This window comes from Anguilla anguilla, chromosome 7 (genome assembly GCF_013347855.1).
Source record: "Anguilla anguilla isolate fAngAng1 chromosome 7, fAngAng1.pri, whole genome shotgun sequence".
NCBI classification, from domain to species: domain Eukaryota; kingdom Metazoa; phylum Chordata; class Actinopteri; order Anguilliformes; family Anguillidae; genus Anguilla; species Anguilla anguilla.
Window position 1 is genome coordinate 20,129,281 of NC_049207.1, and position 17,815 is coordinate 20,147,095.

Sequence of the window (17,815 nt, forward strand, 5' to 3'; positions counted from 1 at the left end):
TCCTCGTACTGGCCCCTCCCCTGTCCCCAGGGCTCTGCCCCCTCCCTTTCCTCAAACTAATCCCCCCTTTTTTCCGATTCCCTCTCCAGGTCCAGGCTCAGTGGCGGGGGGCTCCGGCTCGCAGAGGGCGCCTCAGACGCTCGGACCGGGGTGTTGGCGGTGCGGGCAGCTGGGTCACCTGCGCCGCGATTGTCCACTTATGGAAGTGGGGCAGGTGGTCCGGGTGGTCGGGCCGCCCACTTCCGCTCCCGATCAGGAGGGAGCGTACTGCATCCCGGTAAGGGTGCAAGGGAGTGAACACCGGGCGCTGTTGGATTCGGGGGCTATGCAGTCCCTGATCCAGCAAAACCTGGTTCGAACCGAGGCATTGGTAAAGGCACCCTGGGTTTCCATTCGGTGTGTGCATGGAGATGTGCACAAGTATCCGGTAGTACCCGTGGAAATTTGTTACCAGGGAAAAACGCATATTGTGAAGGCTGCGGTTAGCTCCCGGCTTGCGCATCCCCTAATCTTGGGTACTGATTGGGCGGGGTTTAGGGAGATTTCTAGAAACATGCTGGGGTTGCGATCACGACCGATAGGGAAGTGTGACGTGTGTGCTGTTGACGGTGGTGACGCAGGGCCGTCCGACACGGCCGGGGCGGGGAGGGACCCAGGCGAGCCTCTGGTTGAGACTCCCCGGGGTCCTGTATTCCAACCCGCGGAGGATTTCCCACTCGAGCAGTCTCGGGACGACACCTTACGCTTTGCCTATGACCAAGTGATGCGGATTGATGGTCAGCAGGTGCGCCCCGATGCAGTACTCTCTCACCCTTATTTTTCTATTATTAGGGACAGGTTGTATCGAGTGTGTCGTGACGCTCAGACCGGTGAAGAAACGACCCAGTTGTTGGTACCCAGAAACCGCCGGGAAATGGTTTTCCAGGCGGCTCATTACAACCCCATGGCGGGACACTTAGGGTATGATAAGTCACTACACCGAATAATGGCTCGGTTTTACTGGCCGGGCATTTGGGCGGACGTACGTCGGTGGTGTGCGTCCTGTCCCGAATGTCAATTAGTGAACCCCCCGGCCACCCCAAAAGCGCCTTTGCGCCCACTACCCTTAATAGAGGTTCCCTTTGACCGAATTGCTATGGACCTCATCGGGCCATTTGAACGGAGCACCCAGGGATACCGTTTCGTGTTGGTCTTGGTGGATTATGCGACCCGGTATCCCGAAGCAGTGCCGTTGCGCAATATTTCAGCTAAGAGTGTTGCACAAGCTCTGTTTCAAATTATCTCCCGGGTCGGAATCCCGAAAGAGATTCTGACTGATCAGGGCACTTCGTTTATGTCACGTACACTAAATGAGCTATACGGATTACTGGGCGTCCGCTCTATTAGAACCAGTGTATACCATCCCCAAACAGATGGGCTTGTGGAGCGGTTTAATAGAACTCTGAAGTCCATGATTCGAAAGTTCATTCACGACGATAGCCGAAATTGGGATAAGTGGTTAGTCCCTCTATTATTTGCAGTGCGGGAGGTTCCCCAGGCCTCCACGGGATTTTCTCCCTTTGAACTGTTATTCGGTAGAAAACCTCGGGGAATATTGGACCTAGTTAAAGAAAGCTGGGAGGACGGTCCAAGCCCCAGCAAAAATGAGTTACAATACGTTATGGACCTGCGAGCAAAACTCCATACACTGGGTCGGTTGTCACGGGAGAATTTGCTCGAGGCTCAGGAACGTCAGCAGAGGCACTACAATAGAGGGACGAAACTACGACAATTCTCGCCGGGAGATAAAGTCCTGGTATTACTTCCAACCTCCAGTACAAAATTACTCGCCAAGTGGCAAGGGCCCTTCGTGGTCACACGACGAGTTGGGGAGGTTGACTATGAGGTGGAGCGTGCTGATAGAGAGGGAGCGAAACAGATTTATCACCTCAATTTATTAAAAGCCTGGAAAGAGGTGGTGGCTGTTTCTCTGGTAACGGTGGATCAGGAGAGGGACGAGCTGGGGCCGGAGGTAGTAAATTCAATCAATCAGACCCCACCCCTTTCAGATAGCCACCTCTCGCCAAGTCAGAGAGCAGACCTTGCCATGTTGCAAAAACGGTTTGCGGATGTGTTTTCTCCCCTACCAGGACGCACGAACCTCATACACCACCATATCGACACCCCCCCGGGAGTAACGGTACGTTCCCGCCCCTATAGACTGCCGGAGCACAAAAAGAAATTGGTGCAGGCAGAAATAAAGGCCATGCTGGAGTTGGGTGTAATAGAGGAGTCCCACAGTGCCTGGAATAGCCCCATCGTGCTGGTAAGTAAGCCGGATGGCTCTATTCGGTTCTGTGTGGATTATAGGAAAGTGAATGCTGTGTCACATTTTGATGCCTATCCTATGCCTAGGGTCGACGAACTCCTGGATCGGCTGGGCACGGCTCGTTTTTTCTCGACACTGGATCTGACTAAGGGCTATTGGCAGATTCCCTTGTCTGCAAAGTCCAAAGAGAAATCGGCTTTCTCCGCTCCGGACGGTTTGTACCAATTCCGAACACTTCCGTTTGGGTTATTCGGGGCCCCAGCCACCTTCCAGCGCCTGATGGATCGGCTGCTGCGTCCGCATGCTGCGTATGCTGCTGCCTATCTGGATGATGTTATCATCCACAGTAGCAGCTGGGCACAGCATATGCGGCATGTGGGGGCGGTGCTCGAGTCCTTGAGGCAGGCGGGGCTCACGGCTAACCCAAAGAAGTGTGCGATTGGCCGAGCGGAGGTACGGTATTTGGGGTACCACTTGGGAAGTGGACAGGTGCGACCTCTGGTGGATAAAACCGCGGCAATTGCGACCTGTCCACGACCCAAGACGAAAAAAGAGGTAAGGAGGTTCTTGGGGTTGGCCGGCTACTATAGGCGGTTTATTCCGGCGTTTTCACAGCTGACCAGCCCCTTGACTGATTTAACTCGCAAAGGTGCCTCAGATCCGGTCCAGTGGACGGAGCCGTGCCAGCGAGCGTTTGAGAGGGTAAAGGAAGCCCTCTGCGGGGAGCCGCTCTTGTTCACCCCTAATTTCTCTCTTCCTTTTATCCTGCAGACCGACGCATCGGACAGAGGGCTGGGGGCTGTTTTGACCCAGCAGGTGGAGGGAGTCGACCGCCCGGTGCTGTACCTCAGCCGTAAACTATCCCAGCGGGAGGCGAGGTACAGCACGGTAGAAAAGGAGTGCCTCGCCATCCGGTGGGCGGTCGGGTCCCTGCGCTACTACCTGCTGGGTCGCCCATTCACCCTCTGTTCGGACCACGCTCCCCTCCAATGGCTCCACCGCATGAAGGATACCAACCCGCGAATCACCCGGTGGTATCTGGCTCTACAGCCCTTTAATTTTAAGGTGGTTCATAGGCCGGGGGCGCAGATGGTGGTGGCGGACTTCCTCTCTCGCCCCGAAGGGGGTGGGGGGGGGGGGGGGTCGGTCATCGGCCGGATGGCTCCCCGGCCTAAGTCGGGCGGTGGGGGTATGTGGTAGGGTGGGCGTGGTTTTGCGTTGGCTGCAGAGAGAGAGGGGGCGGGGCGGCTCTCGGAACTCTGCGCCACGGCTGTTGGGGTTTATTAATCAGCACGGAGGGTTAATTGTGTGATTGATTGACAATGTGCTGATTACCTCGACAGTGAGCCTGGACGTTTAAAACCTGCTCGACAGAGAGAGAAGCGGGTGAACGGGAGAAGGAAGGAGAGCTGACGGGCTGTCAGCAGCGAATTGAGAAACAAACCCTTGGTTATTGTGTATTGTAACCAGAAAGCCGCGTGGCGGCCGAAAATAAAAACAAGACGCAGTCGCGTCCGGAAAGAATTAACGTGTCTGTCTCCTCTCTCAAACGAGCGGTAGCACTCGACGTGCTACAGGGAGGAATAACCTGATACTGTTATTTCAGAGATTCCGTGGAAGAATTTGCCATTTAATGTATCAAAATGATAAACATTTAGATTATGACCAATGCAGTTTTTTCAATTCAATTGTATCTGTATAGCACTGTTTACAGAGAACTGTCACAAGACACTATACAGAGTAGGAAAAAAGTACAGAATAAACTACATTAGTGCTTTTGATAAAACAGGGTACAGCTTGCCAATATGCTAATCTTCAAGCATCTACTTAAGCACTTGAATATGAATACTGAAATGAATATTCATCTCTCATGAATATGCATAACATGCTAGTTTTACTGTATATGCGGCTTCACTGATTGAGAAGGGCACTTCATAACACTAAACTTGCCATTTCATAACTCCCAAATTGCTGTCAGCTTAGTTTCCACCAGTTCAAGGGCTTCAAAAATATTGTTTTTAATACAGTATGTTGTTTTATACATTATACATAATAGGAAATTTAATTACCTCCATCCATCTGGTCAGTGGATCTTGGGCTGGGATTAAATTTAAACTTCATCCCAATACTATGTACCAATCAAACTGTGACCCATGCAGTAATGCATGTACATCAACTTATTTGATTTCATTGACAATATATATTTTTTTATCTTAAAGGGCATGCACCACATATTACACATATACACCAGTCACATGCAAGTTTACTACTAATAATTACAATTCTTGATATCAGCAATTCAATTTTAACTAGCTATAATTCAAGCATTTTTCCTATTAATTTCAAAGGGACCTTTCATTTTTGATATCAGGAATTGAATTTTAACTAGTGAAAATTCTATTTTTGATATCAAGAATAGTTCTTGAAGGAGCCCTGTTGGCTTGATTTTTGCTTTGCTGTATATTGGCCCTTACAGCAGCTACTTAGCAACAACATAAACACTCCACAGTAATCTGATCCCAAACCACAATGCTCTGTAGCCACACCCACCCCTCCCCACACAGAAAAGAGTGCCACATCCAAAAACGTCCCAGACACATATTATAATAATAATAATAATAATAATAATAATAATAATAATAATAATAAATACCAGTAAAGGAGCATGAAAATAGGCGAAAGTGGATAAAGACAAAGATTGCCAATGCATCATAAAATAGCATGGCTATTTTATAAATATTTTCAAGGTAAAAATCCTGCATAGTATACCTTAATATGTATAAGTGTCTAACCTTAATTTATCAGTTTTGGCGACATCTGTGGTGATGAGTGTCACAAAAATTCGTTTTCACACTCCAAACGCCAGAGTTTAAATGGAAATGAAGCTTTGACTCGGAGCACATTAATTGCTTATTTTTCTTAGAAGATAATCGAGTGGTAAAGTAATTTGGAGAAAGAAGACTGCCGAGAGACAACCAACAATGCTGTCTGACACAGTAATACCGATCAGCCTATCAAACTACATTTAGAAAATGCTGTTCGGATTTCAGGTGCTTGGTCTTTAGCATTCCTCATGCAAGTTCCTGTGCCTGCATCATCATATTTAAATACTTGGCGGGACTGTCACACTCTACACCACCAATGGAAAATAGCAGCTAGAGAAATCTCAGAACATAAACACATTGAATCGATGTTGCTAGAAATATGCCAGCACAAAAAAGGATAGCCACTTTAAGCCCCTAAAATGAAAAAAAAAATGAAAGTATTGATGTAAATAAAGAGAGTTCCAGTAAATTAGTCATGCTGTTATCTGTTGTTGAAGTTTAGACTGGGTGCTTTCGAAAACAGAACACTGATGGAAATCAAGAGAGTTCCTATAAATTAGCTATGCTGTTATGTTTTTGAAGTTTAGACTGGTGCTTTCAAAAACAGAACACTGATGAAACAAAACTTGATAAAGCACATAAAGTAATAAAATAAAACCAAGCATCTCCAAACATTTTGGAATAATTTCCACATTCATTGTTTTGTTTGCCTGTATCATGATTTCTAAATCAACTGTTTGGAATATCATTAAGAAGAAAGACAGCACTGGTGAGCTCAGTAATTGCAAAGAGGTACACCAAGGAAGACCTCTACAGTTGATTATCAAATAATTCTGACCATAATGAAGAAAAAAACCCCAAAAACCTGTCTGACAGACCAGATACACTTCAAGGAGGCAGACAGTGACTACTGTCCACAGAAGACTTTGTGAAGAGAACTACAGGCTACACTGCAAGATGCAAACCACTAGTTAACCACAAAAACAGGATGGCTAGATTACAGTTTGCTAAGAAGTACCTTAAAGAGCCTGCTCAGTTCTGAAACAGGGTCTTGTGGACAGATGAGACCAAGATTAACTTCTATCTGTGTGATGGCAAAAGCAAAGTGTGGAAGATCAGAATAATTGCCCAAGAACCAAAACACCCCCACCCTCATTTGTGAAACATGGTGGCGGGGGTGTTATGGCTTAGGCATGTATGGCTGCCACAGGTACTGGCTCACTTGTCTTCACTGATGATGTAACTACTGAAAGTGGCAGCAAAATGAATTCTAAAGTTTACAGAAGCATCTTATCTACTTAAGTTCAAGCAAATGCCTCCAAACGAATTGAATGGTGCTTCATCCTACAGCAATATAACGATCCCCTAAAGCAATAAAGGAGTTTTTCAAAGCCCAAAACTGGAAAATCCTTTACTGGCCTAGTCATTCACCAGATCTGAATCCAACTTTCATATGCTGAAGAGAAAGCGTAAGGCAACTAGCCCCCAAAACAAGCAGGGGCTGGATATGGTTGCAGTACAGGCCTGGCTCAGCATCAGAGAAGACACTCAGCACATGGTTGGCTGGTTATGACAATAGGTCACAGACTTCAAGCAGTCATTGCATGCAAAGGATAAGCAACAAAAGAACTAAATATGACTACTTTCATTTACATAATATTGATATGTCCCAATAATTTTGGTGCCCTCAAATGAGGAGTTATGTAGGCTATTAAAAGTGCAGTGATTTCTACACGGTGAAACCAAGTGTATAACACGCAGGCCTACGCAAAAGGGCGTTGGCATTCTCACAATTATTTGTGTGTCACTATTATTTTCGGAATACCTGTTTGGTGAACTGCTCCCTGATTCAAAAGGCTATAGACGATTCAATGATGGATATTATACTCCCTCCCTTTGTCTGTCAGTCTGTATTTCAGAGCGCTGGTTTTCTTTATTTTTCATGATCTACGAACGTGGTAGCCTATTCAAATTAAGAGACTTCTTGATTTCATCGAAATGCCTATTTGTGCATGAATTCAGCGGAATATGCGCCTTTTGCTCAAATAACCGGAGAGCTGGCGAATGCACTGAACACCGTCTCCACCGACATGAGACAGCAGCTTCTAACCTCATTTTCACCGTGCAGTAGGCTAGGCTATACGGGACGCAGCTTATGTGCAAACCACAAGCCGTTTTGCCATACATATCTGTCCATTTTAAACTGGCTCTCCAAAATGCATGTCCAACGTGTGTTGTTTAGCGCTTCTTACTATTCTTATTGTTTAACACAGCTAATGCCCATAGTCTTCTAAGACATCAAATCCCAAATGAAAATCCAGGTTCACAGCACCGCATCGCGGCCATAAATATGTTTGGTTTATTTGACAGGCTATTATGTCAAAGAAATGTAATTGTTACTCAGTAGAAATATATCGTTGCAGTAGTCCCATCGGAGCAGGGAGTACACGCCGGCTAGTAACAATAAGAACTGGAATTTATTAAAAAGCTATCAGGAGGGTAACGCCTCTCCATTATTCCGCTTACCGTTAAATGGGGGATGCTCTTCTTTCCTTGGTAACCAGTCCCGGACATTCTCAACCAATATGCAAAAGATAACTGACCAGAGTTAAATATTTAATAGTGGTCCGTTTGGTTGGTGATTATACCGGTTTATAATATGACCTATATTTCTGCCAACTACCTTTATGTTGCAAATAATCAAGCGTCGCGTCTCCCGACGGGAGTGAGTGTCTGGAACTACAGCTAAAGAGTGCAGCGCCCTCTTCTTACGGTTCCCTGAAAAAAAACCCCACCGTACGGATCTGCTGGATATGCGAACGGTCAACAGTTCCGCTCCAGTCACACCGGTTCTACACTAAACTACAGACCTATAATTAGGGACATTCGTGCATAAGTTACAAGTTACATGAGATACTGTTGTGTGCATTATCAAATGTCCCGGCATTTCTTCCCCTTCAATGTATCATTGGTGAACCACTAGCCTAATAAATTCTGGAGTTGATTATATTCTCGTAATAAGAAGCAATAAATCAGAAGCCTAACCAATTGTAAGTTGCAAAAATATTCGGGTAAAACAAAAATAACAAAATCCGAAGTAAAGAAGTAAGTCTATAACATACAGGGCCAGGAAAAGCAATAGGTTGGGCTATATAACTTTGTGAAATCTTGAAATTATCTTCTTACCTCTCGAAAATTTAGTAGGCTAAATTACTTGGCAAATATAGGGTATCGAATTAGGTCAGTTTATATTGCCATGCGACTGTCGTCTGCGTTGAATCTTCTCGTATTGTGAATAACTTGTAACTATCAGCTCTGAAGAATAATAATGAAATATAATTGATTTAATCGACCGCCCCGATTTTACTGTCACAATTGTCCACCTAGGGAAAGGTATAGCCTATAGCTCCCTAGGCCTAACCTATTGGTGCTTTTAATAGATCTAATACAGTTATTCTCTAGAATAATTCGCACATGTTACAGCGAAACAAAAACATAAGCAACTGACTTTGAAGTGGAGGGTAGTCACTCTTTAATTTAAATGGCACCGTACCTTTCCATTCTGCTCCCCCTGCAGAAACTCTTTACCAGACGGGTATTTTATCTCCACTCCTGGTGTCCTGTCATCTTTGTCACTGGGGGAACTGACAAATGAGCCGCAACGATCGCTAGCACCACTGGCAGACCCGCCGAAGTAATCTCCATCCACTAGATTCTCCCTACTTCCACTTCTCGGGGTTCGATTCCCTTTTTTCCCCACACTGTAGGAATCAAAGTCTATGGTCTTGTTCTCGTAAGCTCCTTCCACGGAAGAAAACATCCCGTAGGATTTCTGTCTCGGGGTCTGCGCCGTAGAACCGGGTCTTGCCAAGTATACTGGCAAGTCATCCTCTTCATTCCAGCGGTGTTTGAGGTCAGACATGTCTGGGGAGTCTGTAAGGTTTTGTAAGCTTTAATTAAATTACCGAAGCAGTGCGGTTAGTTTCAAGTCCAATTTCAAGAGACTGGCCTCTTACAATTACCACAAACTCAGGGGTAGCCTACTAGTGCCAATGCGCAGCTAGGCTATTCGATATGTCAAGATAGGGATTCTGATACTCCCCTTCGACCTTGATGCTGCGAAGAAGTGCTGGAATCGTGTTATTTTCCGCAGCTGATAATGGGTTTGTGGAGGTCAGCGACGTCTGCGCTGAAATCGTCTGAATAAACCGGCACACGCCAAATGCTTTTAGGGACCCCAGATCAACTTTACGTAGACGCGGAGATATTTTGCTCTCCTGATATAAAGTGGCTTCGTTTTAGTCAAGGGTTGCTGAAGTAGAACTACAGAACCCAAATTTATCCATATTTTAGAAGCATTCAGATTCTGATTCATGCTGTTTTTGTTCCTTAGCCACCAGCTAATAGGCTCGTTTCAAATTATGCAGCATTTCCGAAGTTGCTGCTGCAGTGCAAGGTGCGATTTTACAGAGACAGAAAAGGATGTTTGGCGCGGTTCCAGCGACACACCCGCTGCTTAGGTTATATTAAATATATTTGGCCTTAACACCCCCCCCCCCCCCCCGCCTTTTTTTCATAGCTTGTAAGAAATCCACTCTAGGGTCGTACTTGATGGGGACTTTTCCGCTTTCATTCTACCAGTAGAAGAACAGAGTCTGGACTGCTCCTTCGGGAAGGGGAATGTCTCTCTCTGTCCGACAGCACCTATCTCTGCGAAGGCAGTGGAACTCCAAGGTATCAGTTATTGTGAGTTTTGTGACTTTGATTTGACAAATAGTACAAACGAAGACTGTTAGGGGTAGAATGTTCTGTGAGGTGGAAAAAAAAACAAGTTAAAGTACCACGAGGCAGCAAGTCAATAAATAAAAACCGAAAAAAATGAATATGAACACGAACTTCAAGTTAAGCCAAAAACAAAAACTGAAGAAGAGCGTGGATCACAATCGCACAGTTCTTGTGAATCACAGATTTGGATGAAGTCACAAGCCGCTCACAGTATTGTGCAAATTGATTCGGGTTAAAGAACAGTGGTTTGATTAAAAAATATTTCCACGCCTACAGTAGGGTCGCGATAAATGCTGGTACCCAGGTAAGTAATGGAGAGGGCTTCAGATTTGGAGATTAGGGCCTCTAGATGATGTTGAAAACCATCTACATGTAGCCTAGTGTACTTTTGGGGAGACCTTGGGCAGTATTTTGCACGGTGTTCAATATTTGTTAAATGAACGGTCCTCATCAACGTGTTCGACTTTTAAGTTAGTGTTTAAAGTTAAATATGTTCAGCTAATTTAGTGTTATCTTCTGGATGCTCCGAGCGATGGAAAAGAAACAGTCACCTGCCACAGGCATTTATAATAAGCACACACCTGATTGGTCTGTATAGTAAGGCAATTTCTTTGTAAAAGCTCAGCTATGAGTTAAGAAACAATATAGCTTTCCTCGTCGATTTGGACGTTACCACAACTCACTTCACGGTAGTGACAAAGTTGCTTGTGCGTTGATGTTTGCGCGTCAATGTTTGCGCACACTTTTCTCATAAATAAACCCCCATGGCCTGGGGATGTGGTTGGTCTCACGTTACCATTGGAAATGTGTTTCCTGATAAACATTAGTATGTGCAGAAAAAACCTCCATACGCGAATTATCGGGCGTTTCCATTTCCTGTTACAATTATTTCGCCCCTTATACATTTATACCGACTATAGGTCTTATGGATGAAACATTGCACCGCTTGTACTTTGGTTCAAATTGTATGCGACTCGACATTGTCAAAGCTGTTTGAATTAAAATTAACTTGTGCTAGGCTAAATATTTTCTATGGCGACTCTTCCCTACAAGATAAGTGTAGACACGCAACACTACCTTAAAATTCTTAGTAGCAGTAGTACTTAGAGATATATCTGCGGAACTCAAGACAGGAAGTCAGATGACCGGAATCTTTTGTGAAAAAAGACTAAATAAGATGAGTTCCTCAGAATAGCTGTTTTTTTCTCCTTGCACTTGACATAGCAGTTCAGAGGGAGAAGATGAACTCCGGCGCGACATACACCAATGACAGGTCTCCAAGTTCAAATGTATTCATGGATACAATTCCAGGTAAGTATTCCACGGCAATTACGATTTTACAAAAATAAATAAACCTGAACAAATAGGGGAAACAAAGGTGTGTTTGTAGTGTTCCTTAAACACTGACACTATGGTACGGTGAGTTTCATCAAAGGAAAGTGTTTGTGTGTGTGTGACAGGGGGAAGAGTACGAAGAATAACAGAAAAAGACATGTAAAAACGGCTTTGTAAAATAATACGATTCCTCCGTTTTGTAACAAATAATTTTATTGCCCAAAAAGATAGGTGTCAAAATGATCAGCACCCATGTTTTCAATACTTTGTCACCCTACCTTTATAGAACTTTCTCCGAACATATTGCAATATGGAGACAAATGGTATGCTTGTTCCTTAAATTTTGAAAAGTGGTAGGAAATCAGATTATTTATAATTTTTCAGAGCATTAAACGTTAAAATGATGCTCCTCCTTTGCATTTATGTTTTACAGGCACAGAGAACACTTATGAAAGTCTACATGCTAATGTCTACACTTGCTTGGATCGAACAGCACCCAGTAACAGGTCAACAGGTATAATTCACTTTAAACTTCACTATTTCATTTAAATAACTGGGTATTGGGGAGGCATTTCTGTTAAAAGCAGTAGTGCATATTCCAGGGACATACTCAAGTTAAAAAAAGAAATTAATGGATCCTTGCACCTTAAAGGCTTTGAAGTGGATATTTAAATATAAATTGTTCTTGAAAGTTATAAGGAAAAAATGAATTGATCATTAGTCTGAAGGCATGCGGCTGTTAGAGTAGCTGTTTTGGTGATTTCGACTTTATTTCCATTTAATGCAATATATTTTTTCAGATCATAAAACATCCTAAGGAAAGTCTATGAACATCATATATCTAGTTTGCTGAAGGCAGTTTAGTTTGAGATTTAATCCATTAATATGTAATGCATAATGAACTGGTTAATATTTCATAAGTTTATATATGCAATTCTTTCTCAGAAGCTAAGAGCTCTGCTGGAAGAGAGTATCTGTACAGGAAGATATCACTGGTCTTTGTCTCTCTGTGGCTCATCACTCTGATCACACTCATTGTTGGAATGGTCCTCCACTGTAAGTAAAACATAACTGGACTAGCAAGAAAGGATTAAGTTGCCTTAGTTCTGTATATGGCCAAAATATGACTGCATGTATGCAAGTATGGATACGATCATGAAACTTATCTTTTACCTCTTCGTCTCATCTTCTTATGTTTTCTCTCTCTCTGTCTCTCTCTCTCTCTCAGATGACCAGAGATCAGCAATACAGAGGGAGATGGAGGTTCTGAAGAATAGCCCTTCTAAACTAATTGGAGGTTGAGTAAAGTATATTTATTATCTCCGTCAGGCGGAGCCTGGAGAGGATTATGCGTTTGGTCACGTGTGTGTGTTTGTGCGTGTGTGTGTTTGTGCGCGTGTGTGTCCAATGTAGCGTTGTCCTAAAATTTTCCCGAGCGTGAAGAATGCCTTACTTGTTTACATTTTGAACAGATGTGGCTCCTGAGTAAATTTTCTATCGTTGTTTTCGTCGCAGCACTTTCGACACAAACACTTGCGGAAAAAAATTTCTTCTTACCGTGAAAAGTGCCTGACCCGCGACCGTAGAAATGTGTTAACAGTTTATTCCTGAGTCTTGACTGCGTAATGAACTGCCGGTGTGTCTAATTATTGCCGGACCTCCTTCTGTGGTTCGAGGGTGGAGCCAACGTGCTGCCAGGTATCTGTCCTCCACCACCACTCCCCGCACCTCTCCCCGCCGTCTGTCACAACGGCGACACAATTACATCGAGAAATACCATTTTAGGAAAAATGTCTACTCTACTCAATTTAGACTCCAGGTACATACTACTTAACCTGCTATATTTCACCATATGTAAATGGTTTTACTCAACGGGTTTCCACACAATTTTCTAGTACAGTCAACTAATCCGGGGTTAGAATGGGTATGTATGGACAGTCTAAATTGAATAGACATGCTAACATTAGTATACTCAAACACAAGTACACAGTACTCAAAATCAAGAGTCCATACTGTAAACCCAGATTAGTCTTTAGACTTTACTAGAAAAATTTGAGGAATCCCATTGCCCCAAATGATTAAAATTTTGATATTTGGAAGAAACAGAACTGTTTAAGTAACTTATTGTCTATGTACTTATATAATATGTACTTATAGTCTAAATTTATCAGAGTAGTTTTTTTACCATGAGGATACCATGAGGGTTACTAATAGCTTACCTAACAGCTCTCTACTAAACAGTCCCCAAATCAGTGTCTCCATCAACCATTGAGAGAAAAGTGGAAGATGCTCATGTTTGTTAACAGGGACAGGCTGACTAACAGTGCGAGCAACATGGCCCACTTTGACAATTCCTGTTGTGTTAGCTGCTAATCGGACCAGGGTAAAGCAAACAAACTGCAACACAGAGCAAATGTGAGCGGCGTGTGCGCTCTGTCAGTGAGTATGTGAGTATGGTAGTGCGGAAAAATTCAGTAATAATGTTATGGCGCTTAGTGAACCATTGCTGACCCTCCACTGTTCATGCAGGAACACCTAAGGTGGCATTCGCAGCTTCTCTGGCGAACCATTCTGAGACAAAGACTATTGGGCCATATTCTGAGGCTGTCACAGTGGTCTACACACATGTCATCACTAATGTTGGAGGTGCTTACAACCAATCTACAGGTACCATACAAACTGCGTATTTGCATTTTAACATTTCATATGATGAAACATCATTATACCATTAACCAGGTTTAACTACAGTATATTGTGTATATATGCAAGCACACACACAGTACAGGCCAAAAGTATTAGGCCACCTGTGTTTAAAAAAACAAAGTCAAAACAAAAAAAACAGAGGTAGAGAGGAATTTAGTAAATATATGTGCATTTATTGAGTAGCAAACCAAAGCATAAACTCTTCTGGCTTTAATTACAATTAAACAGATTATTAGAAGTCTATCCAATAATGGGGGGTGGGCGGAAGGTGGAGAGGTAGTTAAATTGAGTGTAATCTTAGCTACCTTACATTTTTCTAAAACCACAGGTAACCTTATATCGTTGTCCTGTATTGTAAGCAAAATGGGCACTAAAGCTGCAAGAAATAAGGCAAAGAAGGAGTTAGGCTTAGATGTGTGAGGCAAAATACACATTGTGGCAAGGTTATTCCCAGTGAGAAATTGCAAAGAAGCTTACGGTTTCCAGATTAAGTGTTCAGCACACACTCAGAATGTTCAAGTCGATGGATATTTTAAGGTTTTATGATAATTTAAGGTAGATAAGATTTCACTCAATTTAATTATCCCTCCACCTCCCTTCTATCCCTCCACCTTCCACTTTGCAAAATGACTGGGTAGGCTTTCTATAAATTATAATTATAATTAGCAACTGAGCCAAAGGCCAAAAGACACTATTTTGAGAAAAGTTGTGTCAAAGATTATTTTTAAGCAAAAGCCATCTTTTTGTGTTATTGTAGGAAGAAATAAAAAAAATGTTTGTACTGTGGTTTGTTATTCAATAAATATACTTATATCAGCTGAATTCTTCTCTACCTAAACTTAAGTACAAGTGGCCTAATACTTCCGGCCAAACACACACTTCTCAACTTCTTTAGTACATTAAACTCAAAACACCGACACAACAGAAACATGGTCACTGCTTCTAATTGCAAAGCTTGAATTTTATCATGTCACTGTTATCAGTTATGATAGTTCGGTGCTTATGTATCAAACCTGTGCATTCAGCGTATTGTTTTAAGCATTTTTCCCCCCATTTTGCAGGCATCTTCACAGTCCCGATAAGGGGTGTCTATTATTTCAGTTTCACTGCGTTTGGATGGGATCAACGCCTTCGCATTAGCGTTTCTCTCTTTTTGAATCATGAATTTTTCATGAGTGCTTATGATAACAATCCTGGACCTGGACGGGGAGCAACAAACACGATCACACTGCAGCTGGAGATAGGAGATATCATCTACCTAAAGCTTTGGGCAGACATGCAACTCCATGACAATGGAAATTTGTACAATACCTTCAATGGCCACTTGCTTTTCCCTATTTAATTGAAAGGAAACAATGTGATAATGTGATAAAATAATGACGACCAGTTAAACAAGACCCTACACATGATTAATGCCCAAGTGCCCACACTCTAGGCCAGTGGTCTCCAACCCTGGTCCTGGAGAGCTACAGGGTCTGCTGGTTTTCATAGTGACTCTGCACTTCATGAATCAATTAGAGCAGTTGATTACACAGTTAACCCAACTCACCTGGTGTCTTGGGTCTCAATTGGGTGCTGATTTTAAGGTGAAAACAAAAACCAGCAGACTCTTTAGCTCTCCCGGACCAGGGTTTGGAGACCACTGCTCTAGGCACTGTGCTTTGTTCGAAAAACATTTTCTGAACTACTCTTGTAAACAACCTAATGCATTTTATAGTTCCGCACTTGAAGCTGTGCAGTTGTAAGCAATTTTAAATGTAAAGGCAAAATAAAATGTAAAGAAACATCACAAGATGTAAATTATATATGGCCACTGTCAGGTGCAACAAAAATAACCACCATATAAGGGGGTATCAGGAAGGACAAAAGTGCGGACAGCAAGACTGTTGCACAGAGAAGGATAACATCCATAAACCGCACAGCCCTTAAGGGAGTCAAAAAATAAAGCAAAAAGCAACTGAGGGGAGAGAATAATTAAATCAGATAGCACGGAGTGTAGCACAGTGGGTAAGGAACTGGGCTTGTAACCGAAAGGTCACAGGTTCGATTCCTGGGTAAGGACACTGCCGTTGTACCCTTGAGCAAGGTACTTAACCGGAATTGCTTCGGTATATATCCAGCTGTATAAATGGATACAAAGTAAAAGATGTGTAAGTCGCTCTGGATAAGAGCGTCTGCTAAATGCCAGTAATGTAATGTAATGTGACGAATCAACTCGGCTAGAGACCGATGCAGCTTGGAGAAAAATGTCCTGAAAAGATGATACAAAAGGCTATGAGTTCTCAGTGTAGAACTCTTAAGTGCAGAGGCGAGAGCAGCAATGAGAGAGCGAGAGTAGTGAACAAGGGCTTGCACAACAGAGAGGCAGACTGAATCCCAACTCCAGCCTTTGCTTCAATGGCACCACAGATAAGAAATAAAGGGGTTCTCATTTTTGTCCGCTTACTTTTATTTTGAAGTTACAGTATACACAGTAAATATGCTTGCCAAAAATGAGGATACAGGGCGATTGGTGCATGTAACCTGCAGACACTGCAAGACGCATCTTAACTACCAGGCTGTGATTGCATGATTACTCAAATAAACTTTACTCATATTTCTAATCATTGGATTCAGCTGAGAGGTTTGTTCAAACACTGACTTTAAACATTAATAGAACTCACAGTAACTCATAAAGGGCATTCAAACTACTGGCTCTTGAACTATGTTCGGGGACATGTCCCAGCATATCAACAGCTAGTGACAGTGGTGCTTCCTTAAGAGGAAATGACAAGCTCATGTGGACAGTGGAGAATGAGACTGCATTAAGGAGCCCCACTGCAGTTGCAGCTGATAAGTAACTGACAAGCAGAGACATAAAAGTCTCTAACAGTGGAAATAATGACAGGTACAGAAACAGCAAAGATAATACTAAAGAACAAAACAGAAGAGGTCCCCGTGTCATATTACACATTTGCCTTCACACCAACTGAAATGAGATATACAGAGCCAGAATACATTGGATTTGAAATGAAACAATGAATGTAAGGTTAAAGAGCAGACCCCATCACCTCTAAATCCCAGTCAATGCTTTCAACAACCAAATAGTTGGTATTTATATAAACCCAGCAAAGATGAACCAAGTTATAAAGCAACATCTCTCCCCTGCCACTATTCAATTTCAGCTTTATTGGGAAAACAGTAAACAGAATTGTATTTCCAAATCATTTACAAGCCATGACAAAACGTGCTCTCTCTCTCCAACGTTCTCTGACATCCATCATTTTTGGACCTTTCTTCGTGGACCTGTCAATCACCAGATCGGAGGCGCAGCCCCTGTTCCAACTTTACGATATCATGTGTCTAGCGGGGCAGTTGCAGCAGTTGACCGCGAAAATGAGCCATAAGTCAAACAGCCAGCGATCGGTATCGTGATCTGGTGAAAAACGCAAACGGTTTATTTTACACGGACTGCCAGTTTTCTTTCATACTTAGGATATTGATTAGACCATAAAATAACAGAAAAAGCGAGAGGGACGATCTGTCTGTTCCCATGATCATACCTTCGGCAAGGAAAGGCGGTCGTTGAGAGGGAAAGACCCACCAAAGAGGCAGGTGTCCACTGAAGTTATTAACAGCTAGCTAGAGATATTAGCTAATCAATAATACTAGACTTGTGTCTTTACACAAACAAACTGACAGTGTTTGTCTAAAAATATTAACACTTCTTACCTATTAGAAAAATAACAAATACGTTTGTATAGGAAGCTATGCAGTAGCTAATTGCAACTAGGCTAACATTCAACTACCTCGCTTACGTTAGCGAGTTTAGTGGATGTTTTATCTTTTCGGAGTTGTAGGTAGGTTTACATGTCGGACA

General features: G+C 43.0%; 2 protein-coding genes across 6 annotated transcripts in view; one reads left to right on the forward strand and one right to left on the reverse strand.

The window, feature by feature from the left end:
* The window catches only part of crmp1 (collapsin response mediator protein 1), a 33,413-nt gene extending 24,070 nt beyond the window's left edge, over positions 1-9,343 (reverse strand). For 2 of the 5 annotated variants that reach the window (XM_035425748.1, XM_035425749.1), the window contains exon 1: positions 8,687-9,066. In XM_035425748.1, the coding sequence (XP_035281639.1) occupies positions 8,687-9,055 (369 nt within the window). In that variant the 5' untranslated portion in view covers positions 9,056-9,066. Of the gene's footprint in view, positions 1-7,659; positions 7,942-8,686 lie in introns of those variants that run through there. The other 3 variants (XM_035425747.1, XM_035425750.1, XM_035425751.1) reach the window with 3 other exon arrangements.
* LOC118231682 (cerebellin-3-like) lies at positions 8,991-16,559 on the forward strand. The gene is made up of 8 exons (XM_035425755.1): positions 8,991-9,012; positions 9,775-9,867; positions 11,143-11,229; positions 11,687-11,767; positions 12,199-12,309; positions 12,482-12,550; positions 13,783-13,920; positions 15,018-16,559. Exons 3-8 carry the CDS (start codon positions 11,160-11,162, stop codon positions 15,296-15,298), a joined length of 750 nt encoding a protein of 249 aa, XP_035281646.1. The 5' UTR covers positions 8,991-9,012; positions 9,775-9,867; positions 11,143-11,159; the 3' UTR covers positions 15,299-16,559.
* Positions 16,560-17,815: the final 1,256 nt, after the last annotated feature.

Coding starts and splice junctions, on each gene's coding strand:
- LOC118231682 (XM_035425755.1), top strand. CDS start 11,160: ATGAACTCCGGCGCGACATACACCAATGACAGGTCTCCAAGTTCAAAT. Junction 11,230..11,686: donor ATTCATGGATACAATTCCAG/GTAAGTATTCCA, acceptor TATGTTTTACAG/GCACAGAGAACACTTATGAA. Junction 13,921..15,017: donor TGCTTACAACCAATCTACAG/GTACCATACAAA, acceptor CCCATTTTGCAG/GCATCTTCACAGTCCCGATA.